The sequence below is a fragment of the Pseudopodoces humilis genome, chromosome 2 (assembly GCF_049639895.1).
Source record: "Pseudopodoces humilis isolate 2021_Gansu_Grassland_sample_001 chromosome 2, ASM4963989v1, whole genome shotgun sequence".
Classification (NCBI taxonomy): Eukaryota; Metazoa; Chordata; class Aves; order Passeriformes; family Paridae; genus Pseudopodoces; species Pseudopodoces humilis.
This window is the reverse complement of record NC_142201.1, coordinates 84,611,805-84,630,958: the sequence shown is the minus strand read 5'-3', so window position 1 is coordinate 84,630,958 and position 19,154 is coordinate 84,611,805. Positions and strand designations below refer to the sequence as shown.

General features: G+C 42.3%; 1 protein-coding gene across 2 annotated transcripts in view; it reads right to left on the bottom strand.

Annotated features, from left to right (window-relative positions):
* The window catches only part of NARS2 (asparaginyl-tRNA synthetase 2, mitochondrial), a 47,524-nt gene that overhangs the window by 16,305 nt on the left and 12,065 nt on the right, over nt 1–19,154 (bottom strand). For both annotated transcript variants that reach the window (XM_014249598.2, XM_088051201.1), the window contains exons 6-7: nt 16,275–16,375; nt 3,128–3,260 (exon numbers count right to left, since the gene is read on the bottom strand). In XM_014249598.2, coding sequence (XP_014105073.1) covers nt 3,128–3,260; nt 16,275–16,375 — 234 coding nt within the window. The remainder of the gene's footprint in view (nt 1–3,127; nt 3,261–16,274; nt 16,376–19,154) is intronic.

Below are 19,154 nucleotides of genomic sequence, written 5' to 3'. Positions count from 1 at the left end.
GGAGTCAGACCTGCCCAAGTGCCTCAGCCTTGGTACTGAAGATAAAATGCTGAGTGCAAACTAGTCTGGAAGGCAAATCACATACGTGTTTTAGATCCAAGCTCTCTAAAGCTGACACCCAAAATCAGTGCTACTGATTTCATTTCATGCCTGAATTCCCCTCTGTAAAATGGAGGTAATAATGCTCCATGTCACTAGGCTGTAATGACAGCAAATTAATTTTGATGAAGTACATAACCAGTGGAAGACAATACTCCTGCCCTCAGGACACAGCTCAAATACTAAATGTTAAATTGTATACTCCATCTTAAAGAGATATAGTCTCCATCCCTTAAAGAGACAGTAGTGCTAGGATGTAATCTTGTTAAGGACGACTAACACTATGCATAAACTCCTGACAATGCCCTCAGGAAAACTTCCTTCTTGCATTTCCTAACTTTACAGACTAAATAATGTCTTTTTTAGCATGGCTTTGTATGTTTTTTTGATGAAATTTAATAATAACTGTATCATATGGCCTCTTTTAGACTCCATTAGCATCATGAGTGTAGTGGGATCCTTTAAATATACTGCACTGCTGATACAGTGGAATGAAAAACTGAAGATAATGGCCTACAAATAGAGCTACATAACACAGCATTGAAGGGAGAGAGTGGTAACAGGCATCTCAGAGGACAAATGAAACTGGAGACCTTGGACCACCAATTCAGGTACTGGAAGGGCTAATGGCTCTAGGGAGTCCAGACACTTCCACAACTGGACCTCTTCTACTGTCTACCTGACCTTTTCCCAAATCCTTCTCCTTCTCATCCATTTTGGAGAAGTGCCTTAGGGAAACCTGGCAACCCAACTTCTTCACTTGACTTACAAAAAGAGGTCTCTCCTTAGATACCTTTACATGTACCCTGTACATTAAAGCAGAAATACTATCACCCAGCCATGCAGTGTAAAGTACTGCACTGAGCACATGGGGCTTTCCACAGAAAGTATTGTGAAACCAGTACTGTGAGAGTCGAAGCTTCTTTGTAGCACTAAAACACATTTTGGCACAGAACAGAAATTTAGATTGTATGATTAAGACACATGAGACTTCACAAGAACTGTGCTAGTAATTTAGGAATAACTGAGCACTGCCCTGCGCAATTACAAAGAAGCTGCTGCTCTAAGACTTCAGACCCTTTGTTCCCAAATACATGTAGCTTGGTTATTAAATCTCTTTTTTTCATTTTATTCCATAATGTTTCTTTTGGAGCTTTGGCTGAAACATCTCCAAGCCTCACCAGTGAATGGTAAACACACACATCTTTGTAGCAAGGCTCTTTAATGGTGTATAAGCAAATACTTCAAGATGTCCCTGAAGAAGCTGAGCATTCCCAGCACAGTAACTTGCTCAAGTGAGAGATACTTAGTCCAAATGTTGAATAGCAATTTTAAAAATAAATTTTTAATAATCCAGCTCCTTATGTGAGGACAAAGTTCAGATAATAACCCTGGCCAAGAGCCCTGAAGGCTTTCAACTGGGTGTTTTGCACCGAATAAAAGACTTGCAGATGACAACAAACAGGCAAAATACCCGATGGGCAGATACATACGAAAACATTGAATTTAGGTCAGTTACACCAGGCAAGACATTTAGGCTTTAGAGCAACTAGTAAGGTTTTCTGTTGATTTGTTGTTTTTTTTTTGTTTGTTTTGTTGTAAGAGAGATTGCCCAATGATTTAAAAATAAACAGAATGGGAACTCCACTTCCCCAAGTAAGAACACCACAAAATTAAGCCTGTTGCAATACAAACTCACTGTGAGGAATGCAAAATAACGGCTGCTAGGAGACTTTCTGTTATAGGGAAAGGTGCTGGTCAAGGACTTTGGGACAGAAGGAAGATTTAAATGAGAGCACAAGCTGAAATTTCACAAGATACTTAGCAACAACAAAGGCAAAACTGAGAGGGAAAGTTCCCCCTTTCCCTACAAATTCCAGAACAGTTCTCAAGTATAATTCTCTGAATTGTCTGAACTGGCTGTCTATACTTCCAGAGCCAGAAAATTAGGGTTTTCTGCACAAGGTATGTTGATTCTGTGTTGAAGGGTTCAAACACCACTTAACAGAAGACCCTGCTTATTATACTAGAGAAAAAACAGTGAAGATTTCAATTGACTCCTGATAACCTAGAGAAATAGGGCCTTAGAAATTAAGGTGTGCACATATACACAGGCTGTGCTCTAAGAATACACAAAGCTGTGGAGAAAAAGAGACAGAAGAAAGAGCTATTCATGATGGAGCAGAATCCCAAAGGATCAGTCCACACAGCCCAGTGCCATCCAGAGGTCCCAGATTCAGAAGCAGCATACAGAGCACACCAGCTCTGCTCTCAGGCCATGCTGATTCAGCACTATTTATGACCCATGCTGAAGAAACCATCGCCTGGATGTTATTTTATAAATCTGCAGCCAGTGCCTCAGGTATTTTTCTTCATAAGGTTATTTTTCCAATCACTTTCCACAGAGCTTATCTGATAAATGAGAGTGTGTGTGTATGTTTACTCACAAGTCCCACTGGGTGTAAGCTGGCTTATGCTGACACTAGTAAGGTGTATAGGCATCTATCATGTAGTTAAACTGCAACTGAGAGGTCAGTCCTGAAAAATCAAAAGCCAGCTGAGTAAGGATTTCCTCCAGTCTTCTGCTAACCCCACAGTGAACAGTGTATGCCAGAAACTACTGTTTCTTCTTCAGATTTCAATGCAGATTTCAAGGTGCTTTACAGAGCACACCAAGGGACACACTGCTTAAACACTGCTCACTCAGTGGAAAGGTGCTGGATATTTTGAAAGGGACAATGCCACTCATTAGTACTAATCAAGCACATTTACATTCCCTGGCAATACAACAACTGTGGAGCTTCCCATTCAGATGAGGGCTGTGTGCACTTACATCTTCTCTTCCAAATTACCTCTATGGCCTCATCTCTGCTGAGCAAACCCTCATCCTTGGGAAATACCTGTGCAACCTCTACTTAGCTCACACAGGGTGAGAGGAGCTGTGACCTCAGCTGAGGGCAGGGAGCACAGCTCAGGGAAAAGGAATAAACTCTGTTACCAGTCCTGCACAGACAGCAGGAGTGCCCACCTGCATGATGTCCTGAAGGCTTTCAGTGAAGGACAGCTCAGCCTCCACCATGTAGAACTCTGCCAGGTGCCGGCGACTCTGTGAGTTTTCTGCTCGGAACGTCGGGCCAAAGGTGAACACGTGAGTAAAAGCCCTGCAAGGCAGCAAGGAACAGGCAGGTCAGGTCCAGCACCCAACTGGGTCTACTACACCTAAAGCCCTCACTTTTCTCCCAGCATCTAGAAACAATCATGCTTCCATTTCTTCTCTGACCAATTTAATGGCACTGCTGAATAAGCTGCTGTTACTTTCCTTCATCCAGGTATGGAGAGGGGTTATTCACGTCATGTGACTCAGAGATGTTGCGTGCATGCACGCACACGCACACACACACACACACACTATTCAGCTTTCTCTGAACACAAGTTGTGCTCAGGACACTTTTTGTAACTGTGTGGGAATAAACCCCACCATTCTGCAGAATCGGATAACTTGAGAAGCATGCAGATAACCACACCAATCATGCTACCCTCACCCACGTGCCTTTACATTTCTTTTGCTGCAATGCCTGACCTTCACAGGTGCTGTGAGACCCCAGTGCTCAACAGAGCAGAGTGAGCCGTGCTGCTGGAGTTGCCGGGCTGATGGGCACTGAGGGGTGGCCAGTGAAGCCCATCAGGATGGGAGGTGTACAGCATGCAGCCCCCCTCTAGTGGTAAGATAGAAGTTCATTGCTCAGAGAGCCCTGGGGATAAAGAACTGGGCTCTTTGACACAGCTAAAAATGGTTCAGCTGAAAGGGGTCACTGCTGCAGAGAACACATCTGGGAGAGCATTTAATGCTGAAGCAACCAATGTATTTCCTATTATGAAGCCATTTCTCCAGCCACCTTCTGGTAAGTCTATTTAAATACATCCTCTCTTGTTCTGCAGTCATGTCATGCTGTGTTTTCCACTTCCTCCATGAGAAACCTTCCTATCAAACACCAACACACCTTTAAAAGTTTTGATTTTATGTGGGAAGCTGCACTCCAAGCAATACCTTCTACACTGTGATCTATGAGCACTTGAGCTCCTGGACACCCTCAAGCCAGTGAGAGCTTCCTACATACATGCCATGACATCTGTGTTTCCTCTCATGCTGCATGGGAAGAAAACCATGATTGGGGAAGAGAGCAAGCTGCTTCAGAAAAACCATGAACTGGGCAGCTGCTATCTTTGGCACATCTTTAACTTGATGTTATTTTTAGCTGCAGACAGTGTGTAGGAGAACAAGAACCCGATCAGTAGAGATTAAGCACAGTTTGACACTCATGAAAGTGATGCGTGCTAATTGCTGGGGCTGGCATTTGACTTGCATCTTGCTCTGCAATCTTTCAACTTAAAAAGGATGTTCACTGAAGTTTCTGAACAGGCTAATTTTGTTAAACTGAAGTTTAAATAAACAAGACTACAAAAAGCAGCATTTTTCCTTTGCCCCTTTTGGAGACATCTGTGCTACAAATAAAGGAACACACACATTCTGCTTCACTCATCTGTTCCCTCATGTCACATGTTGGTTAAAGGTTATGATCCAAAGAAAGAGCACTTTATTTTTCCTAGTTGTAGTTCTTTTTCCTAGAGCTGCTAGTGGTAAACACACCAGAAGAAAGTTTCAGGTCAAGACTCTGAATACATAGCCTGCCTGTAGGTTTTTTCCCCCATGTCTCTGTTTTCCCTCCTCCAAAAAACATACTTTCTGTCTCCACTTTGCTTTTGTACCTGCACTCTCTCATGTAGGACCACAGTATCTACAACCAACTAGATTTTGCAGCAAACATCTTCCTTCAAGCATCATTTTCAGCATGCCACTTTTCCCTCTGCTGCCTTTCTCACTTGCTGACATGTTACTGTAAACTTCTGTCACTCAATCATCCTCCTTCAAACTGCCCTTTGCTGTAGCATCTATAAAACCTCAACAATGTTTAGATAAGTGATGTACCAAGACTATTACTCACTGTGGAGGTCATTCACTATTATATCATCAGTTCCTTGTGATCCCTCATCTGTAGCCACCTGTTGTCTTGGGTTATACAGAAATTCATGTTCTTCCTCTCATGACCTTTTTGGTTTGTTTTTTTTCCCATGCTCCTAACAGCACCTGGCACAACAAGGTCTTGGATCCAAAGATTAAGAGCCTCTACTGCTATAGCAATACAAACAACAAATACGAAACAGTGAGTCACACAGTCAAAATCATTTTATGTTTAAGGCAGAACTGGTCAAAAGCTTTTGTTTGCCAGGTTGTGGAGGTTGTCCTGCAGTGGGAAACAGGAGTTAGAGGCAGGTTCTTGCTCTACCTGCTCCCAAGTTTCAGGCTTTTGCTCAAATATTTCAATTTGAGGCCCTTCAGTTATAGAAAGAATTTTTCCTAAATAAATGAGTTTAGTCACAAATTCAGTTTGTGACTGAGCCAGGATCAGACACAAGATGAAAATATTATGAAAAGCTTACAATTGCTGAAGTTCTCATTCAGGTCTGCTCAGTTTGATGTGCAAGTCTCTAATGTCTCACTGACATGAAGGCCTCAAAGTAACACTGAACTAAAGTGTGACACTAGCAGGCTAGCATGAGATCCTTTCCGAGAGAGCCAACAGCCTGGCTTCAGGGACAGACATTTCTCAGCGGCTGTCCACGCACCAGCACTGACACTCCAGTTACTGCAGGATACTGTGGCAGGACAGATTCCAGCAATGAAAGCTACTAAGAGCACTTTGAACTGCACTTATTTCCTACTGGTCAGCAGCCCAAGCATGATGACTAGTTACTCATCTTTCAAGGGGCTAGCTGACTGCAAGATGCCTAAAAGCAATCAAAAACAAAAACCCCCACCCTCTTATTGCTCCAAGATGTCAGACATGGTCAAACACTTCATAGTCAGAGATCAATTCTGTAGTGCTAGAACAAAGCTCCTCTGTGCCCAAGACAGCTTTTGGGCAGGGCAAGTGCAGAACAACTCCCACAGAAACCAATTGCTGTCTTTCCTCAGCTCTAGGCACTTATACACAGAGAACCACCTATGTTTACAAAACAAACCATTAGCACTGCAACTCCATGGACCATCCCAAGGTGACAGTAAGTGTAAGGGCTTTGTGATAACCTGTAGAACCTAACATCCCTGGTGTGGGGCTGAATTTGTCTAACCCTTGAAAAAGGGGAAAAACAACACTCACTAGTCCCCCTCCCCATCAAATAAACCCCTATCTGCAGGGAGGGGAGGAACCATTCATTTCTCAGGCTAACTGTAAAGGGAAAGGACAGACAGAAGTAACTATGAGAACTTCACTGGGACCCTGGCAAAGGGAAACTAGCCAGATGTCATGCTGGCAAAGCGATCAAAGGAACGCAGTAAATGCAAGTCATCTGGTAACAGCAATGTAGCACTGACCAGAGGCCTGGACATAACAGAGAAACACAGCTAAAAATACACAGAGTCACTGTTATCAACTCCGTGCGCAAACAATTATTTTCCATCCAGGCATTCATATACTGTTTACTGTGCCCTGCCATTCAAGATAGTAAGCAAATGCCCACTATACAAATCAAGCCTTTCTTTGTACTTCATCTGCTATAAAAAACATATCTGTGATTCGATACACTGCTGTATCACACTGACCATGTACAGATATATCAGAAAAGAGGGATGGGAGTTGATTCTGCTCCAATTTAATGGTACTGAGAGCAAACCCAGTCATTTTGTTCTGTGTGCATTCAGCACCTAGCACAATGGAGCCTCAGTGCAGTGCTGTGACTCCTATGCTCTATGATGCAAATAATCATTTAACATTCCCAGACCTCTGCAAGACTTCCAGCATTTAAAAATATCTTGAAAATTCTGTCTAAGTCTCCAAAAGTGCTTAGGTCAGTTCGGGTTGTGGGCACTCAAGAGTCTTTTAAAAAAAATCAGTAGTGCTAATTCCTCATCTCCAACAAAAGCATACACACAGGAGAGGAAAAAAAAAAAAAAAAGCCCACTAATCTGCTGAGCCTTTTTCTTTAGCCATTACAGGCAGAGCAGTAATGTCTGTAACACTCTCCTTGTACGTGCTACCAAAGAATACAAGAGAGGCTTTGAAACGAGTCCTTTTGCAGTCAGCTTTGCCCAGATCAGAGCTCTGGACAGCAAGCCCAAGAGCATTTATGCAGTTCACAGGCACTGCTGGGGTCGACACCACAAGAAGGCACAGAACCGTTTAATTAATTGCTCCCTTTCTGTGACTGTATTTTGCTCTGCCCAGTTCTCTGGGAAAATTTGAGAGCTTAATGTGGAGGCCAAGAGAGTACCCATAGCGCTCCTTCTAACACACTGAAAGCATCAAAAGCCAGGGCCCTATCCTGCAAAATGCTGAGCTTGCTCACCCCAGCCCAGTGAAGAGCCCAGCCCCTGTTAGCTAAAGGCTCCCAGGAGTCCCCTTGGACACTGAGGCAGTACCTGGAAGTGCTGCTGGGGCACAGCTATCCTCTGCACAGATGGTGGAGCCTGCACTGTTGCACAGGCCACACTTGTGTTCTCCACCCTATGAACAGACAGGAAGGGAGAAACTTTCTACCTTTCACCTTTATTTCACACATTACTAAAACAGTGTCCGGAAGCAGCCACCTTTGGGAGCCTTCTGCCATGCAGAATGAAAGCTCATTTCATTTGAGTTCATTGACATTTCATTATTGAGGAAGTGAGAAGAACCAATAGAGAAGTAATAAGTATCCGTACCCAAAGCTGCTTCAAATCATTCTTTTAATTAAACTCATGCAATGTTTGTAGGCCTCAGTGTCTCTGCCTTACTGGCAACTTTTATGGTGCAATCCAAATAGAATTAATTGTGCTGATGATTCCCAAGCCAGGAATGGATTGTGCTCCTTTTCTGAGCCAGGACTCCACGCTGCTACCAAGGTAATAAAGACTTACTTGTGCTGTTGAACTAAGGGCATATAACTCTGAACAAGGCTATTAATCAAGAAAGTGCAATCCCTGCACAGTCAGCTTACAACCAATGCCAAGGTCACACCATAAAGTAGCGACACAGCTGGAGGCAGAAGCTGGTTCCTGTGACTCAGGGCTAAGCACTAAACCATACCAGTACACACAGGGAGCAAAGATGTTTTCCAAAACTTCATCACCCCAGTGAGTTCTACTGTAAGCCATGAAAATACATTACCAACACGGCAGAGAGGGAACAATTAATTTTCACGGTGCCGTTGCTGTCACCCCAAAATATAACAGATACCTATGTAAACACAAATATATTGATTACTCTGGCAAGATCTGCAGGGATGAGTTAAGCTGAACAGTGACTTGTGCAAATCTCTTCTTTGGCCATGCTAAATGAACACAGCATGTAACCCTTCAACACAGTGTATGTTCCCCTGCACCGTAATCCACCAACCCCTCCCTGCAATACACACAGAAAAATCTAGAAACAATAACTTCTAACCCAAATACAAAACAACACACAATGTCAGCAGAGGAGGAGAAATGCTCAGCAAGGTGATCCTAAAGCCCTGGAGTTTAGCTTTATCTACCCACTGTCCTTTATCTTAAGAAGGGAAGAAGTTAATAAAGTGAGCCATCTGATTCAATTCCACTCTGTTCTGGCATGACCATATTCATATTGAGCATGTAGGACCTGTGTGCTCCACTGAAATAAGCAGATGACTTTGCTCAGCTGCCAGGACACACCAGTTGGCTGCAGTGCTTGACCTCAACATGAATGCAATTGTTCAGGGATGCTGAAATTTGTCTGTTGAAAGATGTTGTGGCCCTGTGTACAAAATCACACACTCACAGGCAACCATTCAAAATATCAGCCCAATGTTTCCTGGGTCTAGTTTTTAGAGGAGCTGGAAACCCAGAGCTCCTAATGATGATAACAAGGTACAGATATCCAGCATCGTGGAGAAGACGCAGAATACTTAAAATCCTTAAGTTGGGTAGACTGTGTTAAAAAATACCTGTTGGAGTTGGACAGAAATATCTGGGGTTTAACCTCAGTGTAAAAATAATACTCCCATTACTATTGTCTGGTGGTTTGGTTGGTTCTGCCCAATGAAAATGCACATTTCCTGTTGAAAAGGCAGAAGAAAGGACTGAATTTTACCCAGAAAAATGAGTTTTGAAAAACTCCACATAGGCCATTTCTGCTTGCCCTCTGATGATGAGAAAAAGCTGCATCTTGACAAGTCTTTTGTAGCAGTATGTGAGGCTCAGGCCCGGGCAGCAGAGCTGGTGTGCTGTGTGCTGAGGTTTCGGCTCATGCTGCAATGAGATGGGACTGTACTTCCTTTTGTAAGCAGCCAAAAATAAATACATAAATTAAAAAAAAAAAAAGAAAAAATAAAAAAGCTGTCTAAGTTCCCAGACAGGGACTGGGAAGTGCCAACTTCCCCCTGCAGCCAGTCCAGACTGAAGCAATGCAGCAGCTTCTCTTGCTGCAACCTCCAAGGAGAGGGATCCACGGTGCCCGCAAGGTTGCAAGTGTACAGCACCCTCTGGCCACACCCCAGGACCTGCTCCCCCCTTGCTACAGCCTCTGCTCTGGCTTCAGCGGCACAAAACAGAAGATGGGACAAGGATTCTTCCCAAGTCACCCCCCCCTCTGCTTGAATATGGTCCAGGCACACTTGAGTAATTAAGAACAAAGTGACCCATATACCCTAATTATCTGGCGAAGCACCCAGAAGTTTGTTTATTAAACCTCACAGCACAGCCAGACACTGGATTGTTAGTCTACAGATGGCAGGAGAATAGGGGAAAACCAGGACAAAGGACCTAAGAGTTACTCAGAGCCATACAAGTCGTCTGCTCCAGGCTTGAAGACCTCATCAGCCTGGATCCTCCACCCTTTTATGCAACAGTGTTATATTTTATTGTCAGTGGAGTCTTGCTTTCTCCTAGTTTTGATATTATTGTTTCTAATTAAAGTCAATAAAATGACCGATTAGCAATGAAAGCTCAAGCTGGGTTCATGAAAGCCACCAGAGTTGTTGAGGATTTATTCAAATAATCATTTCCCATGCTCTAGTTAACAGAGATATTCTACGAAGGAGCAATACAAAATGTTTCCAAGATTTAAATAAAACAGGTAGCTAAGATGTTGTTCAAACTTAATCACCCCATTGACTCCTACTCTAAGGCATTAAAATACATTACCAACATGTCAGGGGGAACAATTGGGTTAGATCTCTTTTAAAGTGAAAAAACCCCATGTTCTTTAGAAACTGCATTATAAGAGCCAGGAAGAGGATATTTAATTTTAATTTTTTTCATTTTTCAGATGAACATCGGTTTTATGAACTCTGCAAATATCAATCACAAGATGAAAAAGCATCAGTGGGTGAATTACTGAACAAAGGGAGTTATGGTTCAAGCCACATTCCAAAGTTTGGGTGTGACTATTTAAAACCACCAAAGCCTCAAATTCTACAGTAACTAAACAAAGTAAGCATCTGTATCCAAAAAATTATTAAAATCCCTATAAAATGCAATATGTTTCAGATGACTACAACATGTATTTATATTCTATTCTACTTTAGCACAATGACAACAAATCCAAGAATTCCAGGGCATGTGCTAACGGATTTGTGCATCTGTTTTAAGGAAAGCTGTGGGAGCAAATAGGGAGGAAGCTGCCTGACTTCACATCTCATCCTGGAGCCACTTCCCGAGGCACGGAGACTCCGTGAGAAGCAGGAGCTGCAGCCTGGACACAAGGCAGATTCATGCTCTCACAAGCTATCAAGTTTGCCATGGCGCTGTTTTGCCACTGATGGTCAGCTGAGCTGCCCGCAGGCTTCTTGCTTGTCTCAGTCACAAAGTAAAATAAGCTTGCAGAAGTCACCATGAATGTGGCTACTATGGCACAGGAACATGTGGGCAGAGGGTTGTGACAGCCCTACTGTCACTCACAAAGCCACAGCTTCTTAAACCCCTGCAGCTCTCACAGCGTTGTCCAGGCACACAGATGAAGTGGAACTGCAAGGCCCTACACACACTGTACGTGGATGTATGTGGATGCTGGGTTCTCCTGACACAGATCCTACAGCACCTACCACTGACTGGACTGGGGATGATGAGGTACTCAGAGAAGGAAAAGGGACTTTGCACCGGATTCAAGACAAAAACGCACTGGTTCAACTTAGCTTACTTGTAAAATGAGAACCAAGAATTTCAGCTGAGGACACCTTTCACCAGATGAGCATAAAATTGGTTCTTCTCTTGCTACCTGCACTTGATTTGATTACAGCAAGGACATAGCACAAAGAGCACATATTCCAAGACTACTGTGATTGCATTCAGCCCTCCTCCATGTGAGGATCCCAGAACATGGCTGAACTGCAGCTATCCTCAGCACACACTCACCATGCTTGCAAGCAGATTACCTGCTTACCCTCCCAAAAAGGTGGAGAGGTAAAAAGGACCAACAGGATATCCATGTGGACTGTAAAGCTCCAACTAGCCAAGCAACTCTAGACTCACTGTTGTACCTACGGAGTTCATGTATTTGGTCTCCCAGTAATACAAAGTCATTAACAATCACTGCACTAGTCATGAACCAGACTGAAGTATGCAGTAATTGATTAAAACCAGACATGCCACGGTAGCTTTTTATAGATCCAATTAAGTGTCAGCCTAATTAATGGAAGTTAGTGCACTAATTATAAGAGTCTGCATTATGACTCAGACTCAAACAAATATTGTGCAAGAAATGTAAGAAATTTTTTTCAGACATCCAAGATAAATAATTACACTTATTTTTGTTACTTCTTAGCAACAGGAATGTTATACAACTGGACATCATTCCTGCAGCTGCATTCAGAAGCATTTAAAATTGTACAGTGTAGAGCAAATATTTGTTTAAAGACAATGCAATCTGTTTCATCATTAGCAAGTCATTTTGGAATCAAATTTTAAGAGCGTGTGTTGCCAGACTGCTGAGAATGAAGCCTCTTTTATGGAAGGCAGCCTCAAACACATCTCTTTTGAGCTCTGCAGTGTTTGCTTGAACATCAAAATCACAGCTCTCTCTCTCATTCTCCATCCTCCATGCTTTGAAAAACACTGAAGTACTGGCATTTTAAAAGTGAAATCAGTGTGACTTAGTACCTTCTCCAAACGACAGGAAATTCACTGAGTTCAGCTCTCTACAATCTCAGGCAAACACAGTCAAAATAGTCTGAATGCTTTTTAGACCCTCTCTGCAACCTTCAAAATCAGTTGCAGGATTGCAGAGAATATCTGGATTAGGCAGAAGAGCAGCAGAATACACGATGGTTTAGCAATCAAGGGGATGTGATTGAGGAGAGGGGGATTAATTATGCTGCATCTAAACCAAATTTGATAAGTAGGTGTTAACAGGCAGAAGTCAGAATTAAGGGCTGAGATTTTAAGTTAGCAGGAAAACACAAGTCCTGGGGATATTGAACTGAAATTGAGAGATCATTCACCAAGATGATATTGTGCCTGAAATAGGTGGAGAGGACAATGAGAACAAGAGCAAGAAGAAACTTAAAAGAAGAAAATTACTTGGGCTAGAAGGGACCTCAGGAGGTCATTGGTCCAGTCTTCTGTTCAAAGCAGAAGGGCAGCAAGGCCAGACCAGCTCACAGTTCCACTTAGCTGCATCTTTGATGAAAAGCACACAGTTTCTCTCATCCATCTCTTTCAATGCTTGACTGATTTCTCCATTATTTTCCCCCCTATATCCACTGAGAACTTCCCTTTTTTCAACTTATCCCCGTTGTCTCTTGTCCTCCTGTCATTCACCACTGCAAAGAGTAGGCCTGTTTTTGGAGAAACTTCTTGCAGAGCTGTAATTCTTGACAATTGGCTTTGGCTGTCTCCAGTATGCCTCTGAATTATTTGCAGCTGTCACAGACCCTCCAGCCCAGTTCAGGTCTGCAAAGGGGCCTTTGTCCTCACCAGAGGATTGGGGAAAAGGAAATACCACATGGACTTTTCAGAAAACCAATGACATTTAAAATCAGATATCAGGACACAGACAGCCCTACACTCCTACCACGCATGCTGGTTACTGACTCATCAGAGACTGAGGAGACTGAAGGGGAGAGCTGTATTACTGAATAAAGACTTTTCTGGAGACCTTAGAAAGCCCATAGATTTACAGCAGCTGACAATGATTCAGACATGCAGAGCAGACAACCTAGATGCTGTCACTGCTGAGATGAGGCACAATGAAACAAGAAGTTGTGCCAAGTAGGCCGTTTGTGTCACACTGGGAGACAAGATGAACTCCTCTGACCTTGCCTTCAATAATATAGCACAGCAGACCACCAATAAATGCAGGAACATCTCTCTTCCCACTTTTCCTCAAAGAAAAAACTCACCAACTAAAAATGGCTCACTGCTCTCTCCTGTGATGAGGAATAGCATCCCAAGCAACCCTGCCATGAAACAGAACCCTGAGCCCTGGACAACACATAAGCATGGACATTCAGATGATACCCTGTGGTCTGCAGATGAACTCTCTGCAAGGACACAGAAGATGAGAGTCCAGACTCATCTGGTACCTCCCTTTCCAGACTTCCAACCACAGCTTTGAGGTTGCCGATAAGCTCTGTAAAGCTAAAAGCTAACCCCAAAATTACATGACTGCCTATCTGACCTTCTGTTCCCCTTCTACATATACCCCCCCACAAAGGACAAATTCCTACCTGCCTCTCACACCTACCCTGCTCCACCTCTGCTTTCTAATGGACTTCTGCAGGATATGTCTCTCTCCCAAGGTCTACAAGTCACAAGAGAATATGGGTCAAAACTGGATGGGGAAGGTTCTCCTCAGCATTTCTACCTCAGTCTCCTCCCACAAACTATCAAGAACAAAGTGTTCTTGAGAGTCTTAAGACTGCAACACTCAACATTATATTTAAGCTAAAGGTTAATTTTTGAAGACTAGATAATTTTATAGATATGAAGAATTTAGTCTGGCTAAAACAAAGGGTAAATTTCATGGAATCAAATCCAAAACAGATAAATGTTTATGTTTTACCTAATTTGTTTATTGGGAACACCAGAATATTTTCATTTTGGAGGTGGAAGACTCACTTTTTACTACTCTAAGACTAAGTATGAAAGTGTCACGTCTTTCAAAGAGAGAGTTCTCTTTCATAATGGGCTTGGTCTTCATCTACACTGAATCTTCCCAATAAATTAACTGAATTAGTATAGTGAGTAGCTGGCATGAAATCAGCACAATAACCCTTATTGGAAGGCACATTTTTCTGTGCAGTTGCAATGTGGGTTCTCCTCAGACATGGTACTTCAGACAAATCACTGCTGGCCAGCTGGACTGCTGATAGAGCCTGTCAGAGACCAGATCTCAGGGAGGTAGCACTGCCGTTGTTTGCCACGCACCAAGGGGGTTCATCGTGAACTTATGGTAACTTTAGAAACACTTTTAAAGTGATCAGTTACTGTGGTGACCTCCTGAAAATGGGAGGGATAAAATCCTAGCTTTGGAAAATGTGTACTTTAGAGATTGGCCTTTTCATCTGGGAGTTCTGACCTGTATTTCTAATAGTATTTGATGTCCACGCCTCATATGCAATGTTGACAATCACTGCTGGAGTTTTTTTATGTAATCATTGTTGCACAGTTTAATTGGCTGCTGATAAACAGCTGCAGTGAAATTGTCCAAAGGGCAATTTTTGCATACAAATCAAAACATATAAATTTTTTCAGAAATCTGTATTCTGCCTGGTTTGTTCTCCCTGAGAGACATGGTCTCTTCTCAGACCAGCTCAATGTCTGTGATATGCTGAAATACTCAAGCTAGACATTTTTGATAGACAGGATGTTTCTCATGTGGTGCCCTCCCTGCTGTGGCCAAAGCACAGGTCACTTGACAGCCAAAGACTGGCATAATCTCAGATATTAGCTGGGGAAAGTTAATGAGGAAGAGATTTGTTTAACTGAAGGGGGGAGAATTTTGTCCCTGGAAGATGAGATGACATGAGTTTGTGTTAGACTTAATTGACTGTCAAGTGCTGTGACCTTTACTGAAAGACAATTTGAATTCCGCAATTCAAATAAGTCCAAAGACAGAACATGGATTCTAATGATCAGCCTGAAATACAACCTCACTCTATTACATCAGGCTGTACCCCTCAAATAGTACACAGTCTGCTCTAAGATTGAGCAGAAAGCTAAACTTGGCAGATTACCTGTCTGGTAAATACTTTTTCCATTGATATCACTCAGATGTACCTTGCTCTCTAAGGACAGATAAATAAAAAAATCAATTCTCTTCAGCATGCAGTACATTACTGCTTCATGTTCCTATTTTACAGTAGTGTGCTGTTCTTACAGGCATTTTGAATGAATCCAGGGCCATCTAAAATTAGATGTGTTTATTCATAATGGAGCATAGCTGTTCTGGGAACCTGCTCCTTTTATTTTTATTTTATTTAAGTACACTGAGTTTTTGAAGCCTGCCGCTCAAGTGGTATTGAATCCCTTCAGTCTTCAAAAAAAAATGAAGCTCTTCTAGATGCAAAAGCACTGCACAGATACATCACACAGCATAAACTCCCTAGATGCTGTGAGACCCTTCAGAATATAGACTCATTGAATGGTTCTGGAAGTGACCTCAAAGACAATGCTGTTCTAACTCTCCAGCCATGGGCAGGGACACCTTCCACTACCCCAGGTTGCTCAGAGCCCCACCCAACCTGGCCTTGAACACATACAGGGATGGGGCAGCCACAGTTTCTCTGGTAGACCTGTGCCAGTGCCTCACCACCTTCAAGTAAAGAATTTCTTCCTAATATCTAATTTAAACCTTTCCTCTTGCTATCTGAAGCCATCCCCCCTTGCCCGGTCACTCCTTGTCCAAAGCCCCTCCTCAGTTCTCTTGTAGCCCCTTAAGTACTAGAAGGTGCCCTAAAGTCTCCCTGGAGCCTCCTCTTATCCAGGCTGAACAACCCCAGCTCTCTCAGCCTGTGTCCATACAACAGATGCTCCAGCCCTCTGTCTAGGCTGGCCTTTCACCATGCCCATCATCCAGCCACTGACACTCAATCCACTTCTCGCAGATAACCATGACAGATATATAATGGATACCAAAATTACCAGTTGAGAATATCCCACAAAGATGAAAACATCTAATTTTGCTCACCCTGCCATTACTTCCAAATGTAGCTGGCCAGAAACTGTCAGGAAGGCAGGCACATTGAAGAATTGGGTCTTTTCTGCAGACTCCTTTGCCTCTCTTGATGTCTGTAACAATGAGCAACAAATCAGACCACTGGTGTTTAAATAAAAAGCACAGTACCTGGTTTATTTTCCCTCTTTTCAAAGCATTGATTTTCACTTTCCTATCAAGATGAACAGCGAGGAGGAAGAGAAGAATCTCTATCATTTGTAGTTTGAAGCTTCATACAGCACTGCCTTCAAAATTCAATTTCAAGCCCGATGAGAAAATAGAGGAGTGCTTTCTGTGTCAGTCCCACTGACTTTCAGAAACTTTAAAAACAGTGTTATTTTCTTTTCATGGGGAAATTAATTTGTTTCCACTGGAAAAAGACAAACAATAATAAAAAAAAGGCAATGCAATATCCTCTTAAGATTTATTATTCATTCTTCAAAAATATCACAACTGAAACAATATTACTTTGAAGACATCAGAGCTTACATATCATATGGGCAATGAAAAATAAACTATGTTTCATTTCAGCTTTTACATGCTTTTTCAGGTCATCAGATATTTTAAGCATAAAAATCTACAAGTAATAGAAAACTTAGCAGTTTTCAGTGTTCCATTATGAAAATAAAAAATGAAAAACAAAGGTCCCAAGAGACAATAGGCATGGATTTAGAAAAAGACACACAAAAATTTATCTGAAAACAAGAATAATCTTTAATATTTACTGTGTCAAGTACTAGAACAGGTTGTCCAGAGAGCCTGTAAAGTCTCCATCTGGGGAGATATAAAAAACTCAGCAGTGGAGTACTGGGCAACTTGCTCCAGCTGACCCTGTTTGAACACAGTGAGACAGATTAGATGATCTCTAGAGGCCACAACTCAGTGACTTTTAAAGAAACATGAAGATAAATGACAGTGTGTTTCAACATCTTGTATATTTCAATGTCATCCCTAAACTTCGGAGGAGCCAAAGGTTCAGAAGAAAAACAAAATGGAACTTCAAAGCTAATCTGAGGTCTGTCTGACTGATCTACATTCACTTCCAAACGAAGACTTTCTTCTGAAATAAGTCTGAAATATACTTTTCAAGGTGTAGCTCCTAGAAGTCATGCTAAGTGTTGCTCATTCAGCTAAGTATGCCACTGCCTCCAGCACTCCCCAACTTGCTCTGTCACAGGTAGCTTTGTTCACCAGCCTTTGATAGTCTACAAGCTGCCATTTTTCTCAATGAGCTTGAAGGTGTTGCTTTTGTTCTCAAAAAGCTCTGCTGCTCATCACAAAGATAAAACAGTGTCTTCCAAAAACCTCAGATCACAAGGCAGTTTTATCTCTTCACAGCATCACACTGAAGAAAAAAGCAAGCTTGCCTTGTTCCACAGAGATCAATGAAAATATGACAATTTGTGGCTGTAACTGCAAAACTGCTTCCTTTGTTTCAGAGGTTTTGTGGTTCTGAAAAAATCAAACACCAAACTCCAAGGATGCAGAAGCAGGTCCCTGCTGTTTTCATCAAATAAACCCAGAGCATTTGCTCAAAAACAATAAGGATATTAATAAACATTCACACACTGCAGCCCCAGAACCATGGCCAGAACACTGAAGAGCCATGATTTCTGGTTTCTCTTTCATGGTTTCTCTTTCCCTGCAAGCTTCGTTAAGACATTCCTTATTCCACCAGTGAAAAATTCCACCTAATTCTGTAGGATGCAACTTCTAAACAATGAGAAAGAGACAAACTGGAAGCAAGAAAAGAACAAGAAATCAGCCACAAAATCTCAGTGCTTCCCCCCAAATTCACAAACAGGATACAGCTGTCTCCAGGAGCTGGGGCCTGGTTTATTTATAACAACTTTGTGTCATTTTTCATTCTCCAAATCAGATGTGATCCCAGAGAGACATAAGGAAAATAGAAATACAGTAAGTGACTGGAGAAAGTGAGACAATCTACAACTCAGCTGGGCTTCTGAAAACCTGCAGCCTGTTTGAGAGGTCAGAGACCCCCAGATGTATTGTCTGCATTATGAGCAGCTCCTGAATGGCTTCTGACAGAAGGTGAAGAGCAAACACAGCAATATTTAGACAAAATTGTACTGCCCCATCACTATCTGATCTCCTCTCCTCTCCACAGCTGCCCACTTGCTCTTCCTCATCCTAAGGCACAATACTTGATACAACTGGGTGTTGTGAGCTGCAGCACAGCTCATGCAGAAAATTCTTCTGTGCTGGAAAAATTAAATGCCTCCCTTTTTGTTCAGAAGGGATACCTTCAGCAAGAGGAGATTCCATAATTAACAGCTGCACATTTCACAGGAACAAGTATCAGCTAAGCTACTGGAGGTGATTCCTCCACTTGACACATTCAAGCACAGGCCAATATTCCCAAGTGCCCATGTCCCAGATTCATGCTCAACCTTTTCAATCAAGGTGGCTTTTTTATTATATGAAACCACAGCCACTGGTACAAGACAAACAAATGGTAGGGGATGTTATCCATTCACTGCTGACAGAGATTGGTTTTCATGCCCATGACTAGCAAAACGAAGCAACAACACTGTGGTGCTTTTACTTCAATTAGATAGACACTTGTCCCAATTCCCAATCCCAAAACAAGGACTTGATAAAAGACTGGGAGGGGAATTACGGGTTTCCTTTCAAGCTCTTTCCATCCCAGAGTCAAAAAAACTATCCATATTACAATGGGGGAAAAGGGAGAGGGAACCTGTATGAAGCAACTTGGTGTCTCAAAGTAAATGTGCTATGAACATACTAGTATTTGACGTGAACTTCAAAGGCTTTTATTCTCATTCTAAATACAAGAACAACTGGATTTAGTACCTGTTTTGTTCTCCATCT